An 18,623-nucleotide genomic window follows, 5' to 3' on the forward strand; every position below is an offset into this window, starting at 1 on the left:
TGAATACCTGCTATACTGCAGTATTTATTGACTTTAGATGATTGATAATAAAAATACAGGCAGTTAAAATCACCAGAGGTCAGATGTGTAAACACAGGCTTCTAAAAAAGACTGAACGTGTTATTGAAAAGATTTATTATAGTTTAATCCTAATAACTTTTGAACAAGTCAATTGTTACCGGATCTCAAAAAGATGTTGTGATAACCTTTTCCTTATGATAGTATAATGTGTGTCAACAGAGATTGAATGTAATAAATACAGGCTGGTTAAACTTCTATTCCAGTCTAAGTACAATGTTTCGTAAGCCAACTAAAGAAGACTATATAACCTCCCTGCATTGGAAAAAGAAGAATTACCCACTGGATATGTTGACATTCTAACATCAGTCCTTTAGGTCAATAACCCGGAAAAGTAGGCAGATAAGCACCTCTAACTTTCCTGACATGCATATGTGTTACTGACCAATAAATCAAAATGTACTGAAGCAAGAAATTCAGTACAAAAAACAGTCAGATAACGTTATCAAAAGTTCAAAAATGGAAGCCCCCATAATTCTTTCAGAAAGGTGTTCTTTGACCACTTGCCGACCAGCCGCTGTAGTTCTACGGCGGCAGGTCGGCTTTATTATGTGAAAAGACGTACCTGTACGTCGCTTCATGTAACAGATAGTAGGGGCGTGCGCTCACTGCCAGAGGCGCGCACACATGCTGATTGACCAGAGGATGAGCCAATCAGTGGGTCCAGCAGATGCAATGTCCGCCACCCACCCGCGATCCCTCCCCATGGACACAGAATGGCGGTTTGGCAGACCGCTGTTCTGTCAGAGATGAACACAGGGATCCTGTGTTCCTCCTATTTAGGATCACAGGTCTCTGTGTTCATCCAGTGAGTACAACCCCCATACAGTTAGAAAGCACTCCCTAAGAGCACACTTAACCCTTTGATCGCCCCTGGTGTTAACCCCTTCCCTGCCAGTGCCATTAGTACAGTAACATATTTTTAGCACTGATTACTGTATTAGTGTCACTGGTCCCCTCAAAAGTGTCAGTTAGGTTTCTGATATTTCCGCTGCAATGTCCTAGTCCCGCTAAAAATCGCTAATCGCCGCCATTACTAGTAAAAATATAAATAAATAAAAATTACATAAATCTTTCCCCTGGTTTGTAGACGTGATACATTTTGCGCAAACCAATCAATATACACACATTGGGATTTTTTTTTACCAAAAATATGTAGCAGAATACATATTGGCCTAAACTGATGAAAAAATTTGATTTTTAAATTTTTTTTATTGGGAATGTTTTATAACAGAAAGTAAAATATATTGTTTTTTTTTTCAGAATTGCCGCTCTTTTTTTGTTTATAGCGCAAAAAAAAAAAACAAAAAAAAAAAAACGCAGAGGTTATCAAATACCACCAAAAGAAAGCTCTATTTGTGGAAAAAAAAAAGACATCCATTTCAAATTGTTAAAATAAGTTCAAATAATGCAGTTCCGTATCGCAAAAAATGGCCTGGTCATTAAGGGGAGAAATCTTCCAGTCCTTAGGTGGTTAAACAGGATATTTGTGCTGTGAAAAAACTTACTATTATGCCACCTCCCTCAGTAAGCTATGTCCAGGCTTGTACTGAGGATCTGTTTCTGTGCTAAAGTGCCAGCTTTATGTGCACCTAGCAGCAAGTGTAAAATACATGCCCACTTAGGCTGGCCATATATTATACAACTTTCTTGTACAATTTTCCTTTAGATTTACCAAAACCATAGAATATGAGGCCAAACCTAAATACTTTCTATTTGTATACAACTAGGCAGGCCCTTGCACTACATAGTTGAAGGTAAATCTAAAGGAAATTGATTAAGAAAATTGCATAATGTATGGCCAGCTTCAGTAATGTGAAATTTAACAGTTTTTACTACCATTGAAGAGATCACAGCGCTCTTCCTGTTCAGCCTCCAGCTGCAACCTGTCAGTTTGGTACAAAGTGCAGTCTGACTGAGAGAAAATTCACACCAGCAGTGTTGGACTGTGTTGCCCAATGCAAGAACAAAGCCATTTGTCATATGTCCTATTTCTTCAGTTCACACTAATGTACTGTATTGGTATGCGCTAAACAAATTAGGAAATGTTGCATTTTTGTAAAGTTTGTTCTGACATTGCAATGTGCCACAGGACATAACAATACCATTGAGGTTTTTAAAAAACATACAAAAAATAAAAAGTACTGCTGTGGTGTGCATAGGCTTCAATAAGGACAGGGATAGGGAAACTAAGAATTACTTTTCTCCTACCTTCAGCAAACGAATTTTAAATCTAAAAATTTTGAGAGTGTAGCCAGGTGCTGGGCTACAGCAATATGGAAAAAGAGACATCGCCTTTTTTTCTTCTCTTCCTCTACTGAAACATCAATGTTATGCTGCACCATTCTCCTCCTGCTAGTAGGGGGAGAACTAAAGCCAAGCAAGCCCATAGACATCTAGGCACAACGCTGAGAATCCTGGGAGTTGTAATGTGAGACTGCAGCCATATAATGGGATGAATACATTCTTACACTACATATTCCAATAGGCACTGTACAGTAGGAGGAGTGAAGAGATGGATTTTATTAACCTGCCCAGGAAAGTTCTTCCTCTTGGCACTGAGGGAGTTAGAGAGGGAGCACCTCTGTCTGGATATTCACCTGCTATACCTGGTATAGACTATACCAGTGGGGATCTAAGCATGGGACTGGGAGTGAGGAAACTCAGGGGCAGTGCAGCACTGCCCACTTCACATCATCTGCACAGCTGGCACAGGGAGATTGGAATGTCTGCTCACCCTCTGCTTCCCATCCCTGATCACAGGAGGCTTTTGAGGAGAGATCAAGGCTCTCCATTGTGCAGCAGAAGATCACCACAACATCCCAGGGACTGATGAGGGGTCTATTCACCCATTGCTGAAACTGCTAGCAGGGACTGATTGAAAGCAGAACACCAAGTGTACCCAATACATACCACATCCATACTGCACTCTATACCTCACTTATTTCAAACCTGAACTGCACCTATCCCAACCCTATACAACATTACTTTCAGTGAATTCCTGTCATATTGTATGTTTGAACACCCAGCCTGGTGTGTCAGAGGAGCTGAGGTTCTTGAGAAGGTCAAGGCAAAGAACAGAGGACTCACCCTATCCAAGGGCTCTTACAGGGGTAGTGCTACAAGAGGTATTTGTCACAACTGGTGAGGGGATATAAAGTGGTTTATACACTATTTGGTCTAAGTTTCAATCAAGACACAAATGAGAGCAAACTTTCTGAACACTCTCTACAAACAATTTCTGCTATTTAGTCATTGTAAATACTGATGAGTGAACCAAACAGAGTTCAGCTCGCTGGATGTTCCAATGCAAAACAATAAATTAAAATTACCATTTAGCAGGGAGCTGTTCTTAAAATAAAGCCTGAAGTACATGGGATGTTCTCTCACAAAGGTGACATTAAATAGACAAGGTGACATTTTTCTATTTTTATTTGTGGGGTTGACATAAAAACTCCAGCAACAATAAAAAAATGAACCAAAAAGTATTTTTATGATTGTGAAGCCTGCTCGCCTCTTAGGCTCAGTTCACACTAGTGTGGGCCGTGCATTCCAGTTTCAGGTGCGGGAATCGCATTGATTGATTGAAAATGCAGCATGTCTGCATTTTATTACAGCACACTGCAGCACAGCTCCTGGTTGAATGGGACACACAGGGAACAGTTGTTTTCTGTGTGTCCTTGTGGTGACAGGCGTTTTACAATTCAGTGAAATGTCTATCAGCACACAATGCATGAATTAGCCCTTAGTAAATCAGACTTACTACTCACTAGTGGTAGAGGCAGGTACTGTCTTTGTATTGAGTCTGTATATATATATATATATATATATATATATATATATATATATATATATATATATATATACACACACACACACACTATATTGTCAAAAGTATTGGGACACCTGCCTTTTTACGCACATGAACTTTGATGCCAATCCAGTCGTAGGGTTCAATATTGCGTTAGCCCACCCTTTGCAGCTATAACAGCTTCAACTCTTCTGGGAAGGCTGTCCACAAGTTTTAGGAGTGTGTCTATGGGAATGTTTGACCATTCTTCCAGAAGTGCATTTGTGAGATCAGGCACTGATGTTAGAGAGAAGGCCTGGCTGGTAGTCTCTACTCGAATTCATTCCAAAGGTGTTCTATCGGGTTGATGTCAGGACTCTGTGCAGGCCAGTCAAGTTCCTCCACCAAAAACTCGCTCATCCATGTCTTTATAGACCTTGCTCTATGATTGACAGCCTCAGCTCTGTTCCTGTGTGCTGTGTGAAGGGTGTGGGGGGGGGAGGCATGTCCCTTCCCTCTAATCAGCTCTTAAGGCTCTGCTCACTGAGCTCTGCAGTGTGTAATTTCAGCTCTCCACCCCCTGTTTTCTGAAAGCTCAGGCAAGCTTTATAAATTCTGGACTTTGAACGGATGAAGATAAGCAGGTACAATATACAGTATGTAGGAGGATTTGTTTAATCTCTGTGTACTATCTGAGACCAGTCACCGCACTGCAAGGGTTTACAACCACTTTAGGATTAGCGATAAATTAGCTCATACTGTTTTAAAAAAAAAAAAAATATGACAAGAAATAGCATGAGCTATTTCTAGAAGTGATGCTGTATTTTAGTATTAAAAACTTGATTTTCACACTTGATTTTCACACTTCACACTATTTTTCACACTGGCACTTCACACTATTTTTCACCCCGCAGGCATTCTTACCAACCAGTTTATAGCTGGATGTTAAGGAGTCGGCACCCGCCGCGTTCTTAACAACCATGCTTCATCTGCTGTCAGCGGGTTTCCCCGCTGACAACAGAATGTAAGCGAAGAAGCACTGGCATAAAAAGATTTTTTGTAAAAAAACAGCGTGGGCCCCTCAATATATGCCAGGTCCTTTGGGTCTGGTATGGGTTTTAAGAGGAACCCATGCTAATAATAAAAAAAGTCTATACCAGACCATGCAGCCTGGCACCCCCCAGAAAATACCAGGCCACCTTCCTTCAACATGAGAGGTTGTTTCTTGGAGGATTTCCCCCCTAAACCACCTTGTCCCCAGGTTGATGAGGACAAGGGCCTCTTCCGCACAACTCTGGCCCAGTGATTCTGGGAATGTAGGGGGGTGACATATCAGAATCTGGCCCCCCTTGTGGATGAGTAGGGGTACACAGTGTGTGTGTGTGAAAGGAGCCTTAGTGTGTTTTAGTTTAAAAGACTTATAATGAAACTGTACTTCTTTTAATGTTGAGATATTTTTTTCTTGGTTTTTACATGTAGCTGAAATTAACTTTTCTGTATTGCCTACTTTTACATATCTGAAAACAATCCTCATGCTTGTAGTAGTTCTTAAAGAGGTATTAACTTCTTCATGCCCACGCTATAGACGAAAGTCGGCCACAGTGGGGACCTAAATTGCCAGGAGGGTGTCCATTTATGTCCTCCCATGAGCATGAGCTGCCTACGGGCTCCCTGCGGGGTGCTCGCGGCTCGCTCTGTGATCAGCTGTCAGCCAATCACAGCTGATCATGTGATGTAAACAGCAGCCTGGGATCAGCTGTTAGCATGAGGAGAAAGAAAAGCCAATCGCCGGCTGCTGTCAGAGAGACATCGGTCCCAAAGAGTAAAAGCAACTGTGCCCACCAGCGCCACCAACCAATGCCCACCAGTGCCACCTATCAGTGCCCAGCATTGCCACCTATCAATGCTCACCAGTGCCACCTATCAATGCCAATCAGTGCTCAATAATCAGTGCTGCCTATCAGCGTCACCCTCCGTTCTCACTTGGTGATCTGGCCAGTAACATACCTCCTGATTTAGAGTGCCTTCCCTCAGGATGAAGGAGCACAGGGGGCACCTTTGGATAGCAGTATTGTCAGTCTAGGGGGAGGGTAGTGTTAGATGCACTAGCAGATTTAAATACACAAACAAATTGAAGCTAAATTCCAGCTCACAGTTTATAATCAGTTACCAAAAACACTTTTGTTTCTTTTGGGATAAAGGTTTTACATTAATAAAATATAAGCTGAACATTGTAAACACCCCTACCAGTGCTAAATGGTTTGTCTCATCTCTGTAACTGATACATTCTGCTGGAGAGCATTTTCTTTTGAAAAACAACAGATATACTGGCTGGAACACCAGATGAAAATAGAAGAAATATAACAATGAATGCTGCTATCACATCTAAGAATTTGTAAGCTGCAATATAATAAATGTTTGCCTGTTGGTTCAATACTATTTTAATATATGCTGCTGCTAACTGTATGCCTTAGTTACTGACCTTTGTTCAAAGTGTGAACATTTTAAATAGGTGCCGCTCCTTGCTACAATGTTTAAAGATAAACCATGTGACAAGTTTATGCCACTGGTCACAGAGTGCACAATCATAGTGATGAAAGGAGTGTTCATGGATCATAGCATGTCTATACAGTATGTGTACATGTGTGTGTATACTGTATATGTTCACACACTGGTGCTGCTTTACTAAAACTGGAGCATGCAGAATCTGGTGCAGCTCTGCATAGAAACCAATCAGCTTCCAGGTTTTGTTTTTTCAAAGTTTAATTGAGCAAGCTGAAATTAAAAGCTGATTGGCTAGCATGCACAGCTGCATCAGATTTTGCAATCTCCAGTTTTAGTAAATCAATCCCATTGTGTATATACTGTAGTATATACATATATATTGTACTGTATATATTCTAGGGATCGACCGATTATCGGCAATGCCGATATATCAGGGGCTGATATGCACTTTCCCCCGATATATCAGAATCGGCCCCTGAGGTTACCGATATTGCCGATATTATAAGTGCTATACCGGAGTGATGCCTGCAGCTAGAGGCATCACCCCGGTACCGGTGTCCATAGCCGACGGTCAGCCTTCCGCGGCTCGCCTGGGTCTCCCGTCGCACCGGGAGACCTGGGCATTCTACCTGCACTACCACTGAAGAGAAGACCTGATCAAAGCCACATTCAGCTCTGATCGGGTCTCCATGAAAACGGAAGTGATGTCATGACATCAATTCCGGGTACTCTGCGGCAAATTCAAAACAATGCGAGCATTCAAAACAGCCAAACTTGGCGTTTTGAATGCTTTTAAGTGCAGAGGAGGGGTTTGGGGTAATTTAGTCCCCCAGATCCCTCCACAATAGTACCTGTGTAAAAAAAAAAAAAATAAAAACATTTTTTTTTTAAATGTCCGAAAATATCGGCCAATATCGCCTAATGCCGATATCCGATGACCAAAATAACGGTATTGGTACTAAAAAAAACGATATTGGTTGATCACTAATATATTGAGAGAGTGAGAAAGAGTAATGTACAGTAGGCATTTTTGATAGACTGTATTAAGTAAGCACATGATGAGGGGATGGACAGCTTCAAAAGAAAGATATCTTTGTGTGATCTTATGGGAGAGGAGGATGCACCCATTTCTGCAAGGAAGTTTTACCACTAGAGTCTCAAAGAGTAGGGAAGAGCTTGGGTGTGTGCAGATGCTCCTGTGAACCCATGTGGCAAAGCCCCCAAAGAAGCTGTCACCTGTAATAGCAGCTGAGGCATTCCCATGCCCTTTGTATATTCGTGTCTGTGGGCTGGGAAATGCCATCAGTGCAGATGATGCTTTCTGGTTTTATTGGCTGCATGGCTTTGGAAGAGAACCTGAACTTGCCTAATATCTGGTACACATGATGAGATTTGACTTTTTTTTTTTTTTGCACGCTAGTCTCAGATCGCAAATGAAGGGTTTACTAAACTTAGGAATATCGTTCAACAGAATAAAAGTTTGGAAGTGATGTAATGTGTTGTAGTGTATTTGTATTGTATTTTCAAGCGAGAACTGTACTGATTAAACAGAAATCAGACATTCTAGTATTGTACGAGAACATTTTTCGTGCTTGTCCCATCAGATAATATTGGATGAACTGTCGTGATCGGCTCTTAAAAGCTCTGTACTAACGGTCAGATTATCGTATGATCGATTCCAAAGCGGTATTTTTAGTACAATTTTCTGATCGTGTGTACGGCCTTAAAGTGGATGTAAAACCTCACATATACCCACTGAAGTGAACAGCCTCAGATGATACACAGAGATGAGATAAATATCCCTACATATGTTTTACATGTATACCTGCTGTCTTCAGCTTTCTATATTCTAAAGAAAGTATGCATTATGTTAAAATGTTTTATTCCTGTTTCAGCAGTGGGAGGGGAGTCTAGGCATACACTGTGTGAGAGCTGATTGGAGGAAAGGCACACCACCTCCACATAGGCAGAGGAATGAAGAAACGTGCAGAGCTGTGCTGTGAATAGACCAGCTCTCTGCTTATCTGTCTCTAAGTCCCTTCCCTGACACAAATTTCCAGCTGCTTTTATCTCCTGTGTTGGAGAGCTTCTCATAAGTTATCATGCTGATAACAGAGGAACAGGGCAGCAGAAAGACACGGGACCTTGGTCTTTGGAGAGAGATAGGTCAGTACTACAGATATATGTGCTCAGGTCAGATTTAATGAATAGGGTTTACCTCCACTTTAAGGTCATCCCTACCCAAGAGAAGGAAGCCACTATTGCAACCCATCATTGCCCATTGGAGTTAAAATGACATTTAGGGCAGATGTGGCATGGAGAAATTATATCTAGTTCTTTGTGTTCACCATGCAAATTGTACCAGTTGACAAAAATACATATTTTTTAATGCACCAATTTGCCGATTTGTAAAAAACAAAAAAAAAAACAACAATATTGTAATTACAGGATACACTCTAAGGATCTAGTCAAAATATTACCCGTAGCTGTAAAATGCATGCCTTCCTTCTAGTACTACCTTACCCCCCACCCCAAGTGCAAGACTTTGCTTTGCACATGTCTGACTGATTGAAGTGTACACAGCTTTTCTTTATTCATTTCGCTAACTGAACATTCTCTGTAAGTAAAAATGAATTGACTAACTACTACTAGATATGACCCGGATTAATAAACCTTCACACTGTATTCTGTTAGTAGATGAAGCCCAATCTCTTTGTCAAGAATATTTCTTACAAATGCAACAGCTCTCGCAGTCATTACTGCTCATTTATCAGATCTCCCATGTCTTATGGGCAACTGCAATGTAGCAACAGTACACAGGCCACACGCACACTTGGAGATACAACACATGCTTGGAAATGCTTGGAGATACAACACATACCAGAGGGAGTAAATATAAAAACACCATTTCCCAGGAGATGAAATCAGCTCATCATCCTAATTAGTGTATTTCATGGATATCTGAGAACTATTATGATGCACTCCTCAGATAGCTCTGCTGTTAGCATCTCTAGGAACTCTCAGCACGTGCCTTCTTGCAGCTCATCCGCATGCAATGTGAGTAGAGCCTAGCATGCAAATGTATTGTTTGGCTTCCAGGTAAAACTACTTATTGCTAAACAAATATAAGTATTTCAAATAGGCACAATCCATTTCTATAACTGACATGAACCAGACACTGAAAAAGCAATTTAAACTGCTTTAAAGTACCCCTGTAACTACATCAGACCTGAAATTAGGATATATACACAGCATGATAATAAAATACGATCTATCATGGGATAAATACAGTATTTAACCTCCCTGGCGGTATGATTGTTTCAGATTTTAGGTGCTGAAAGCAGTACTATTATTTTGCATGTAATTCATAAGGACGAGCAGCCCAAACCAACTATTTACATATGATTTTTTTTTTTTACTGTGCGTTCTTCTTATAACATCTCGGGTATGATAAAGTTTGAAACACTAGATCTTAAATTATAATATAATAAATAACTATAAATAAGTTAAAGTATATATATATATATATATATATATATATACACGTGTATATATATATATATATATATATATATATATATATATATATATATATATATATATATATATATATGTATATATATATATATATATATATATATATATATATATATATAGATCTATATATATATATATATATATATATATATATAAAGTACAGTAAAACTGCAGGCAAGGGCACTGGGGGGCAAACTAAGGTCAATTTATTTTATTTAGTAATGTAATCCAATAGTATTACAATATATCAGTGTGTTTGTGTGTCTTACTTTTAGAATTTGCCGCCGGTTCCACCCCCTGTGACGCGACGCGACGCTCGCAGAAAACGGAAGCCAGGGGAACACAGCATCAGGCGGAAGATCCGGCCGCCGTACACTGCCGGAATACATTGCGGGATCCTGGGGACAAGGTAAGTAACCTCTTCCAGGATCCAGCGATTTCTCCCTGGTGGTACCCCGAGTGTGGCTCGGGGTTACCGCTAATGGCACTGAAATTACACCCAGAGCCACACTCGGGAATACTGCCAGGAAGGTTAATCAATTAACCAATTAACCGCCGGAAGATTTACACCCCTTCATGACCAGGCCATTTTTTGCAATACAGCACTGCGTTTACTTACGCACTTACTTACTTACTGAAAATTGCGCGGTCGTGCCACACTGTACCCCAAAAAAAATGTATGTTATTTTTTCCCCACAAATTGAGATTTTGTTTGGTGGTAGTTGACCACCACTGACTGCTGTTGTTTTTTTTTTTTTTTTTTTGTGCTATATACAATAAAAGACCGAAAAGTTGAAAAAAAAAAAAAAAACACCTTTTTTACTTTCTGCTATAAGACATATCCAATATAAAATGTAAAAAATCGAATTTCTTCATCAATTTAGGCCAATATGTATTCTGCTACATGTCTTTGGTAAGAAAAAAAAAAATCCCTTTAAGCCTATATTGATTGGTTTATGCAAACGTTATAGTGTCTACAAACTATGGAATAGATTTATGGAATTTGTATTTTTTTATTTTTTTTTTATACTAGTAATGGCGGCAATCATACATTTATAGCGGGACTGCAATATTTTGGCAGACAATCTGACACTAATAAAACGTTTGACACTTTGCAGGAACCAATGACACTAACATAGTGATCAGTACTAAAAATATGCAATGTCACTGTACTAATGGCACTGGCTGGAATGGGGTTAAACGTCTAGGGCGATAAAAGGGTTAAAATTTTGCCAGCAAATGTTTGAGTTTACTATGTGTGCTGCTTTTACTAGAGGAATACATGTATTTTAGTCCCTGCTTTGCAGGAACACAGAATCCATGCCTTCCCCCCTGTCAGAACCTTGTTTACATAGGCAGATCCCAGTTCTGTGTAGTTTGTGCCAGAGAACTTCAAATGCCCGACACCCGCAGAGCAGTTTCTGATGTGAATTTTCATATCAGAAGTGGCCTGCTGGTGGTGTGTACACGCCCCCTGCAGGCGGAAGTGCCGGATCACATATGCAGATGCATCTCAAAAAATTTGAATATCATCAAAAAGTTATTTTATTTCAGTAATTGAATGTGTGATATATTTCAAGCAATTCTTTCTTTTTTTAATTTTGATGATTGTGGCTTATGGCTAGTGAAAACCCAAAATTCAGTATCTCAGAAAATTAGAATATTACATAAGACCAATAAAAAAAAAGGATTTTTTAATACAGAAATGTTGGCTTACTGAAAAGTAAGTCCATGTACAGTATAGTATGACTCAATACTTGGTCGGGGCTCATTTTGCATGAAATATTACATCAATGCAGCGTGGCACGGAGGCGATCAGCCTGCAGCACTGCTGAGGTGTTATGGAAGCCCAGGTTTCTTTGATAGTGGCCTTCAGCTCATCTAGATCAGTGGTCCTCAACTCGGGTCCTCGGGGCCCACTAACAGGCCAGATTTTAGGTATTACCTTGGGGAGATGCAGACTAGAATACTGCAACCACTGAGCAGCAAATGAGATCACCTGTGATGTAATTAGGTTAGCTTGCAAACCTGGCCTGTTAGTGGGCCCCCAGAACCGGAGTTGAGGACCACTGATCTACATTGTTGGGTCTGGTGTCTCTCATCTTCCGCTTGACAATACCCCACAGATTCTCAATGGGGTTTAGATCAGGCGAGCTTAATGGCCAGTGAGGGCAGGTGCCAAGTCCTGCTGGAAAATAAAATCAGCATCTCCATTAAGCTGGTCAACAGAGGGAAGCCTGAAGTGCTCTAGAATTTCTCGGTAGAAGGCTGCACTGACTTTGGACTTGATAAAACACAGTGGACCAACACCAGCAAATGACAAAGCTCCCCAAATCATCACTGACTGTGGAAACTTCACACCGGACTTCATGCAACTTGGTTTCTTTGCCTCCCCACTCTTCCTCTAGACCAGACTTTCTCAACCTTTTCAACACAGAGGAACCCTTGAAATAAATTAGTGAGACAATCAGTGGGAAGAATGCTCCTTACTCTTGTCATCATTGGGAAGAATTACCCCCTTACAGATAGCTAAAAGGAACAATGGTGTCATTGGAAACTTATCTGAGAGGCAGAAATTGCCCATTGCTCAAGGAACCCCTAGCAACCTCAGGAGGAACCCTGGTTCAGAAACCCTGCTCTAGACTCTGGGACTTTTATTTCTGGGAGCCATGCCATCTTCTGGTGTTGGTCCACTGTGTTTTATCAAGTCCAAAGTCAGTGCAACCCTCTAGCAGGAAATTCTAGAGAACTTCCTTTCCTTTGCGGACCAGCTTTATGGAGATGCTGATTTCATTTTCCAGCAGGACTTGCCACCTGCCCACACTGCCAAAAGTACCAATACTTCGTTTAATAATCATGGTATCACTCTGCTTGATTGGCCAGCAAACCTGCCTGACCTAAACCCCAAAGAGAATCTGTTGGGTATTGTCAAAGAGGAAAATGAGAGACACCAGACCCAACAATGCAGATGAGCTGAAAGTCATTATCAAAGAAAACTGGGCTTCCATTACACCTCAGCAGTGCCACAGGCTGATCGCCTCCATGCCAGACTATACTATACTGTACATGGACATACTTTTCAGTAGGCCAACATGTCTGTATTAAAAATCCTTTTTTTATTGGTCTTATGTAATATTCTAATTTTTTGAGATACTGATTTTTGGGTTTTCATTAGCTGTAAACCATATTCATCAAAATTAAAAGAAAGAAATGCTTGAAATATATCACTCTGTGTGTAACGCATCTATATAAAATATATACATTTTTATTGTATGTACTGCAAAAACTGTTTTGTTTACAAGTTGTATTTTTGCTTGCCTTTGGGCTTTTACATATCAAAATTATTTATGTCTTGGTTACAGTCGATACCTTGATCTCCTGCATTGTTTGGACTATGTAACGGTAACATGATTTGCAATAAACTTTTTTATTGTATAAAAAATATATGAATTTCACTTTTTGAATTGAATTACTGAAATATGCACCTGTATATACATGCACAGCTACTGCCCTGTAGAAGTAAAACTGCTATAGTGGTTAATATGCAGACTATCTATACCCAAAACATTTTTAGTTTTGGACAGACTAGGGCAAGGTTAAAACCCCAGTCAAATTTTACTGCTATCTAGAGCTCTGTTAGAGAGAAATTCCCTCAAGACTGCCATACATGGCTTGATTCTTAGATAGAATTGAGCCGTGTATAATGGTCAATCAATTCCCCCATCCACACTGGTGGATAGAGGAATATCCACTGGCAGCGTTTGCAGTCAAGCAGCCTCTGCATCCATAGTTACATAGTTATATAATTAATTTGGTTGAAAAAGACACTAGTCCACCCAGTTCAACAAACAGAAAACAATACCACACACACAAATAGAAAACCTCCATGTACACTACCCATGGCTGCCTGAATACAGTGGCACTGTCAAACAGTGAATAACACATTTGACAGAACGTAGTCACTGTTCGGCTGATTATTTTCCAACTAGCACAATTGATATACTCGACTGGGTAGTCTTTAAAGAGCCACCAACTAGGTAATCAAAAATATAAGGTCTATTTTCTGCATTGTATGTTTTCAAATAATCTTACTGCTGCACTGGGGCTAGCACCACACTTGCTTTTTCTGGCACAAGGTAGACCAGCCTCAGAAACATTTATAAAGCAAATAGATTTTTCTGCGGCCCAGCTATGGCACTGAAAAAAAGCCAAGCAAAGTGTTCAAGTGCTTACAGGCTGACTTCAAAATTCTAGGTGAAGGTAAAAACAACTAAAAAACCAACATTAAGGCTTGGTTCACACTGCCACGACTTGGGATCTGACTTGTGACATTACAGGAAGATTACCCAGGCAATCCCTGAAAGTCACTTCAAGTTGTACTCAAGCCGCTAGCAAATTGCCTGGCAAAGTCGCACCACAAGTCTTTCACGTCGCGGCAGTGTGAATGGAGCCTTATAGGCAAGGTGATATGCACAATTTATATGCTATATATATATATTATACACAAACAGATATGCATCACATTAAACAAGTAGGAAATAGTCACTATATTTGCTAATAAGGTTCTACACAACCTACACAGACTAATTTGAGAAGTAACATTAAACCTGCAATTTCTTCAGAAAATTACTACATGCATTTAAATGTCAACGCATAATTACGAATTATGAAATGTATGCCAGGGTATTGAGATCATTGAGGAATTGAAGTCCTTCTATAACTAAATAGTAGCTGTTACTTACAGACTGATGATTGTACAGGAGGAAATTTAATTCGTGTCATTGCCAAAATGAAAAATATGACAACAGGCCAGAAGATGAGTACGATAGACCACACCTAGAATAAAAAAGAAGATACTAAATATTAAGCGTAAAAAGGACAAAGGCACAATATTTTATCCACTATCATGAATCATGCAACAATCCCTCATCTGAATATAATGAAATGAAGTCAGTTTGAAACAACTGTCAAACAGTAAGCTGGAGCTTATTATTATTATAATACAGGATTTATATAGAGCCAACAGTTTACGCAACACTTTTTTATAACATAAGGGCAGACAGTACAACTATAGTACAATTTATTACAGTAGGAATCAGAGAGCCCTGCTCGTTAGAGCTTACAATCTAAGAGGGAGGGTCAGGAGATACAAAAGGTAAATTATTCATAATCATGTTGCAAGACAATGTACAAAGACAAATTTAAAATCCCAATCACATGGGGTTGCACAAAACTTAGGCTCCTTTCACACGGTGCGCCGTCCGACGAGGTCCGTTCTGCTCAGCGGGGGATCGATCCGCCGATCCCAACTGAGCATGCGGATGACAGCTCCATCTCCGCTCTGGGTGAGCAGACGGAGCTGTCAGATCCCCACTGTCCTCTATGGGGAGATCGGATAAGAACGGACCGCCTTTCAGTTCTCATACGATCCGCCAGACGGATGGAAAATTGGGTTTCCATCCTTCCAGATTTCACAGACAGGATCGGAACGGAGAGCAGCGGGTGTCAGCAGACATGTCTCCGCTGACATCCGCTGCCCCATAGGGATGCATGGAGCATCCGATCAGGTCCGCCTGAAAAACTGACAAAGGACCCTTAATGTTACCACATTTTTATCAATTCATTTTATGTAGCGATTTTGCTAAAAGACCATTATTATGGTAGAAATCTAACCCATGTAGTGTGGATTTCCCCACAACACAGATGAATCTCAGAATTTACCTCCATTATAACACATCACACCCTCAAAATTTGGGATTGCCTCTATAAATCAGGTACTTTCTCCTCTTACTTCTTCCCATTAATATCTTTAGGGGGCTTCCCATGGTTTAAACCGAGTAAATCACTAGCCTTCTTTCCCATGTGTTTCCCATGTGAAGAAATACGCAGTTTAGCATTAGGAAACTAGAAACGTCAAACTCTGAATGATTTACAAGAAAATGTGGACCATTTCCTATGGATGCAATTTTATCGCTAAATGGTTACCACCTATAACATCTTTGACCTCACTGTCTTTTTCAAGACCATCTGGACAAGTGTCAAACCTGAATATACACTTTTAGAGATGTACAAGTTGCTCCTGCACTCTCCTTCAAATTTTTGCTACTGTACAGAATGGGAAAGAGAGTTGGACTGTACTTTTTCCTAACATCAAACAGATAAGCTACTGCAATTATCTAATACATATCCTATTAATGCAAGAACTCAAGGAATCTTGTTAAAAATGAATTACTCAATGGTATTGACTCCCAGGAAATTAAAAAAATTAGAGTATACTCACATATATATATATATATATATATATATATATATATATATATATATATATATATACATACATATATATATATATATATATATATATATATATATATATATATATATATCTCAAAAGAAAAGATTCCCCTATATGGCATGAGTTTATGGGCAACCCAACATCCAAGAAATACAAAGGTATAAAATGTATACGTTTATTGAGTGAACCATAGTTAAACAAAACCGCATACAGCGGTACATCTGTAGATAAACACTATATTGTTAAAAACACAGACATTAGCATGGCTAACAAAGTAGATCACATGTTACAGAGGGCCAGGAGTAGAGTGCATGAATTCCAGAGAAGACCTGATGCGTTTCAGGCGTGGCCTTCTTCAGAGGTCAACTGGAATTCATTTCACTCTAGTCACTCTACAATGGTGTACAAGGCCGTGTCTGAATGTTGCCACATTTAAGCTGTGGTGTAGCAAAAAAGGCGCCGATTATGGCCAGGGCAAGAAGAGATCTTCAAGGTGTGTGAGTGCATCTGAATAAAGTAGTATGTGAGTAATTCCCAAATTATTTCATAAACACTGCCTCGCAGTCGATCCCGCAAGGATCCCAGAAAACCCACACTGGACGTATTATTATAATCCCAGGTAACTTGTATCACCTTGAATAGAAGTAAATATATCCGTAACAGACATCAGGTGATGGTCTCAGCCAGTGGAAGTATGCCATTCCGTCTTCTTACAGCAGTAGGGTCTCTGCTGAGACCATCACCTGTTGTCTTTTACGGATATATTTGCTTCTATTCCCCATATAGGGGAATCTTTTCTTTTCATATACTACTAGGGATGTTGGCAACACCCATCCAGACTCCTATAGCTGAACAAATATATTTTCTACATATACATATATATATATATATATATATATATATATATATATATCAGAGCACTGCTGAAGAGGCCAAAAAGGTACCTTCTTATACTGTATATTTGATGGGACTGTCACACGCTTGTCTAGTTTTGGACTAAAGTTAAAGCTCATATATCCCAAATCCTAGAAAGTCCACTTCCAGATGATCCTTCAGGGCTGGTTCCCAGTGTGTGCTTTCCAGTGTGTTTTTAAACACATCCAGAATACATGCACAGTAAATGCAATGTTTTCCAATCACCCAGTGATTGGAAAACACTGAAAAGAAGGAAAAGTAGCATCCAGTTTTTTCCCATGAAATGTGTTTAAGCATGTGTAAGCGTATTGGAACATACAAAAAAACACAGTGGGCGAAAGATGTAAAAAGGAGGAAAAATGCACTGAAACGCTTTAAAAACACATTAAAAGCACACGTAAATGTGCATTTATAATTGCACCCAGAAATCTGGATGTGTGCTGGGAACAAGCCCTCAGTGTACTTACGCGATACATCTCAGCTCATAATACAATATAAGAAAAGTATAGTACCACATATTCTTAATGCTATCCAAAGCCTAACCCTAGTCCTATCCACTAACCACTGGAGAATGGATTACCAAAGTTAATACTATTATGACGTGTGAACGATGGTGCCTTTCTTAGAAAGATTAGTATGATATGTTTTATGCAACTTGAGCACCATGAATACAATGCCAAAGTAAAAAATCTTTAACATCCACACAATCACCCACGCCCAATCCATGAAACTCAAGCACTTAGCTTCTAGACATCACCCATTGAAAGACTACCTTCCTTTATTCCCTTTAAAATACTCAGCCTGGATATTAATGATCCAGCAAGACCATTGTTTAATGGATAATCCCACCTTTCCCGACCATTTTTTTAGCAAGTGTTTTTTTTTTTTATTATATTTTTTTACAGCCTTACAGTTATCATGCTCACAACACCACTTCCTCCCTACTTTCCTTGTTCCCAGAATTGCTGTCAGTAATTTCCGCTTCTACCTTTTGTTAAAAAAAAAAAAGTGTACACACATATAAAGATAATAAAAAAGATCGTTATTTTTATCACAAATTACACATAATCTGTGTTAATGTTGTATATGGGGAAGCTTCTGTTTAGAATCAGGGTTATTTACATTGAAAATATTTTTGCAATAATGATGTACTTAGGGAGGTCATTATGGGCAAGCAGAGGGATTTTGGTGAATTTCATTTTGCTGTAAAATGACCATTTTCAACAGCAGTGAAATTGCAGAAACTCTTGATTTTATTTATTAAGTTGCTTAAGGGAAATTAAAAAAAAAACAAAAAAAACTTTTAGGGTTATTTTTTTCCCCTTCATTTAGAGGGTGTGTTTTTTAGGGATGTATTTGCGTTATTTAAATTTATTTCATAGAGTTTCTTGTATTTGATTTTGTTTTTAATTCTGCAGAATTTCATGTTTTTATGTCTTATTTCCAGATAAAAAAGTTATTTAAAAAAAAATAAATAAATGATAGAGTGGATTAACGTTTGAA

At 39.3% G+C, this 18,623-nt stretch overlaps 1 protein-coding gene across 1 annotated transcript in view; it reads right to left on the reverse strand.

The window, feature by feature from the left end:
• Positions 1-18,623, reverse strand: part of ABCA12 (ATP binding cassette subfamily A member 12) — a 255,154-nt gene that overhangs the window by 218,183 nt on the left and 18,348 nt on the right. Inside the window, exon 2 of the mRNA XM_082262043.1 lies at positions 14,653-14,746. Coding sequence (XP_082118169.1) covers positions 14,653-14,746 — 94 coding nt within the window. The remainder of the gene's footprint in view (positions 1-14,652; positions 14,747-18,623) is intronic.

Source organism: Pelophylax lessonae, assembly GCF_965119305.1.
Source record: "Pelophylax lessonae genome assembly, chromosome: 6".
Classification (NCBI taxonomy): Eukaryota; Metazoa; Chordata; class Amphibia; order Anura; family Ranidae; genus Pelophylax; species Pelophylax lessonae.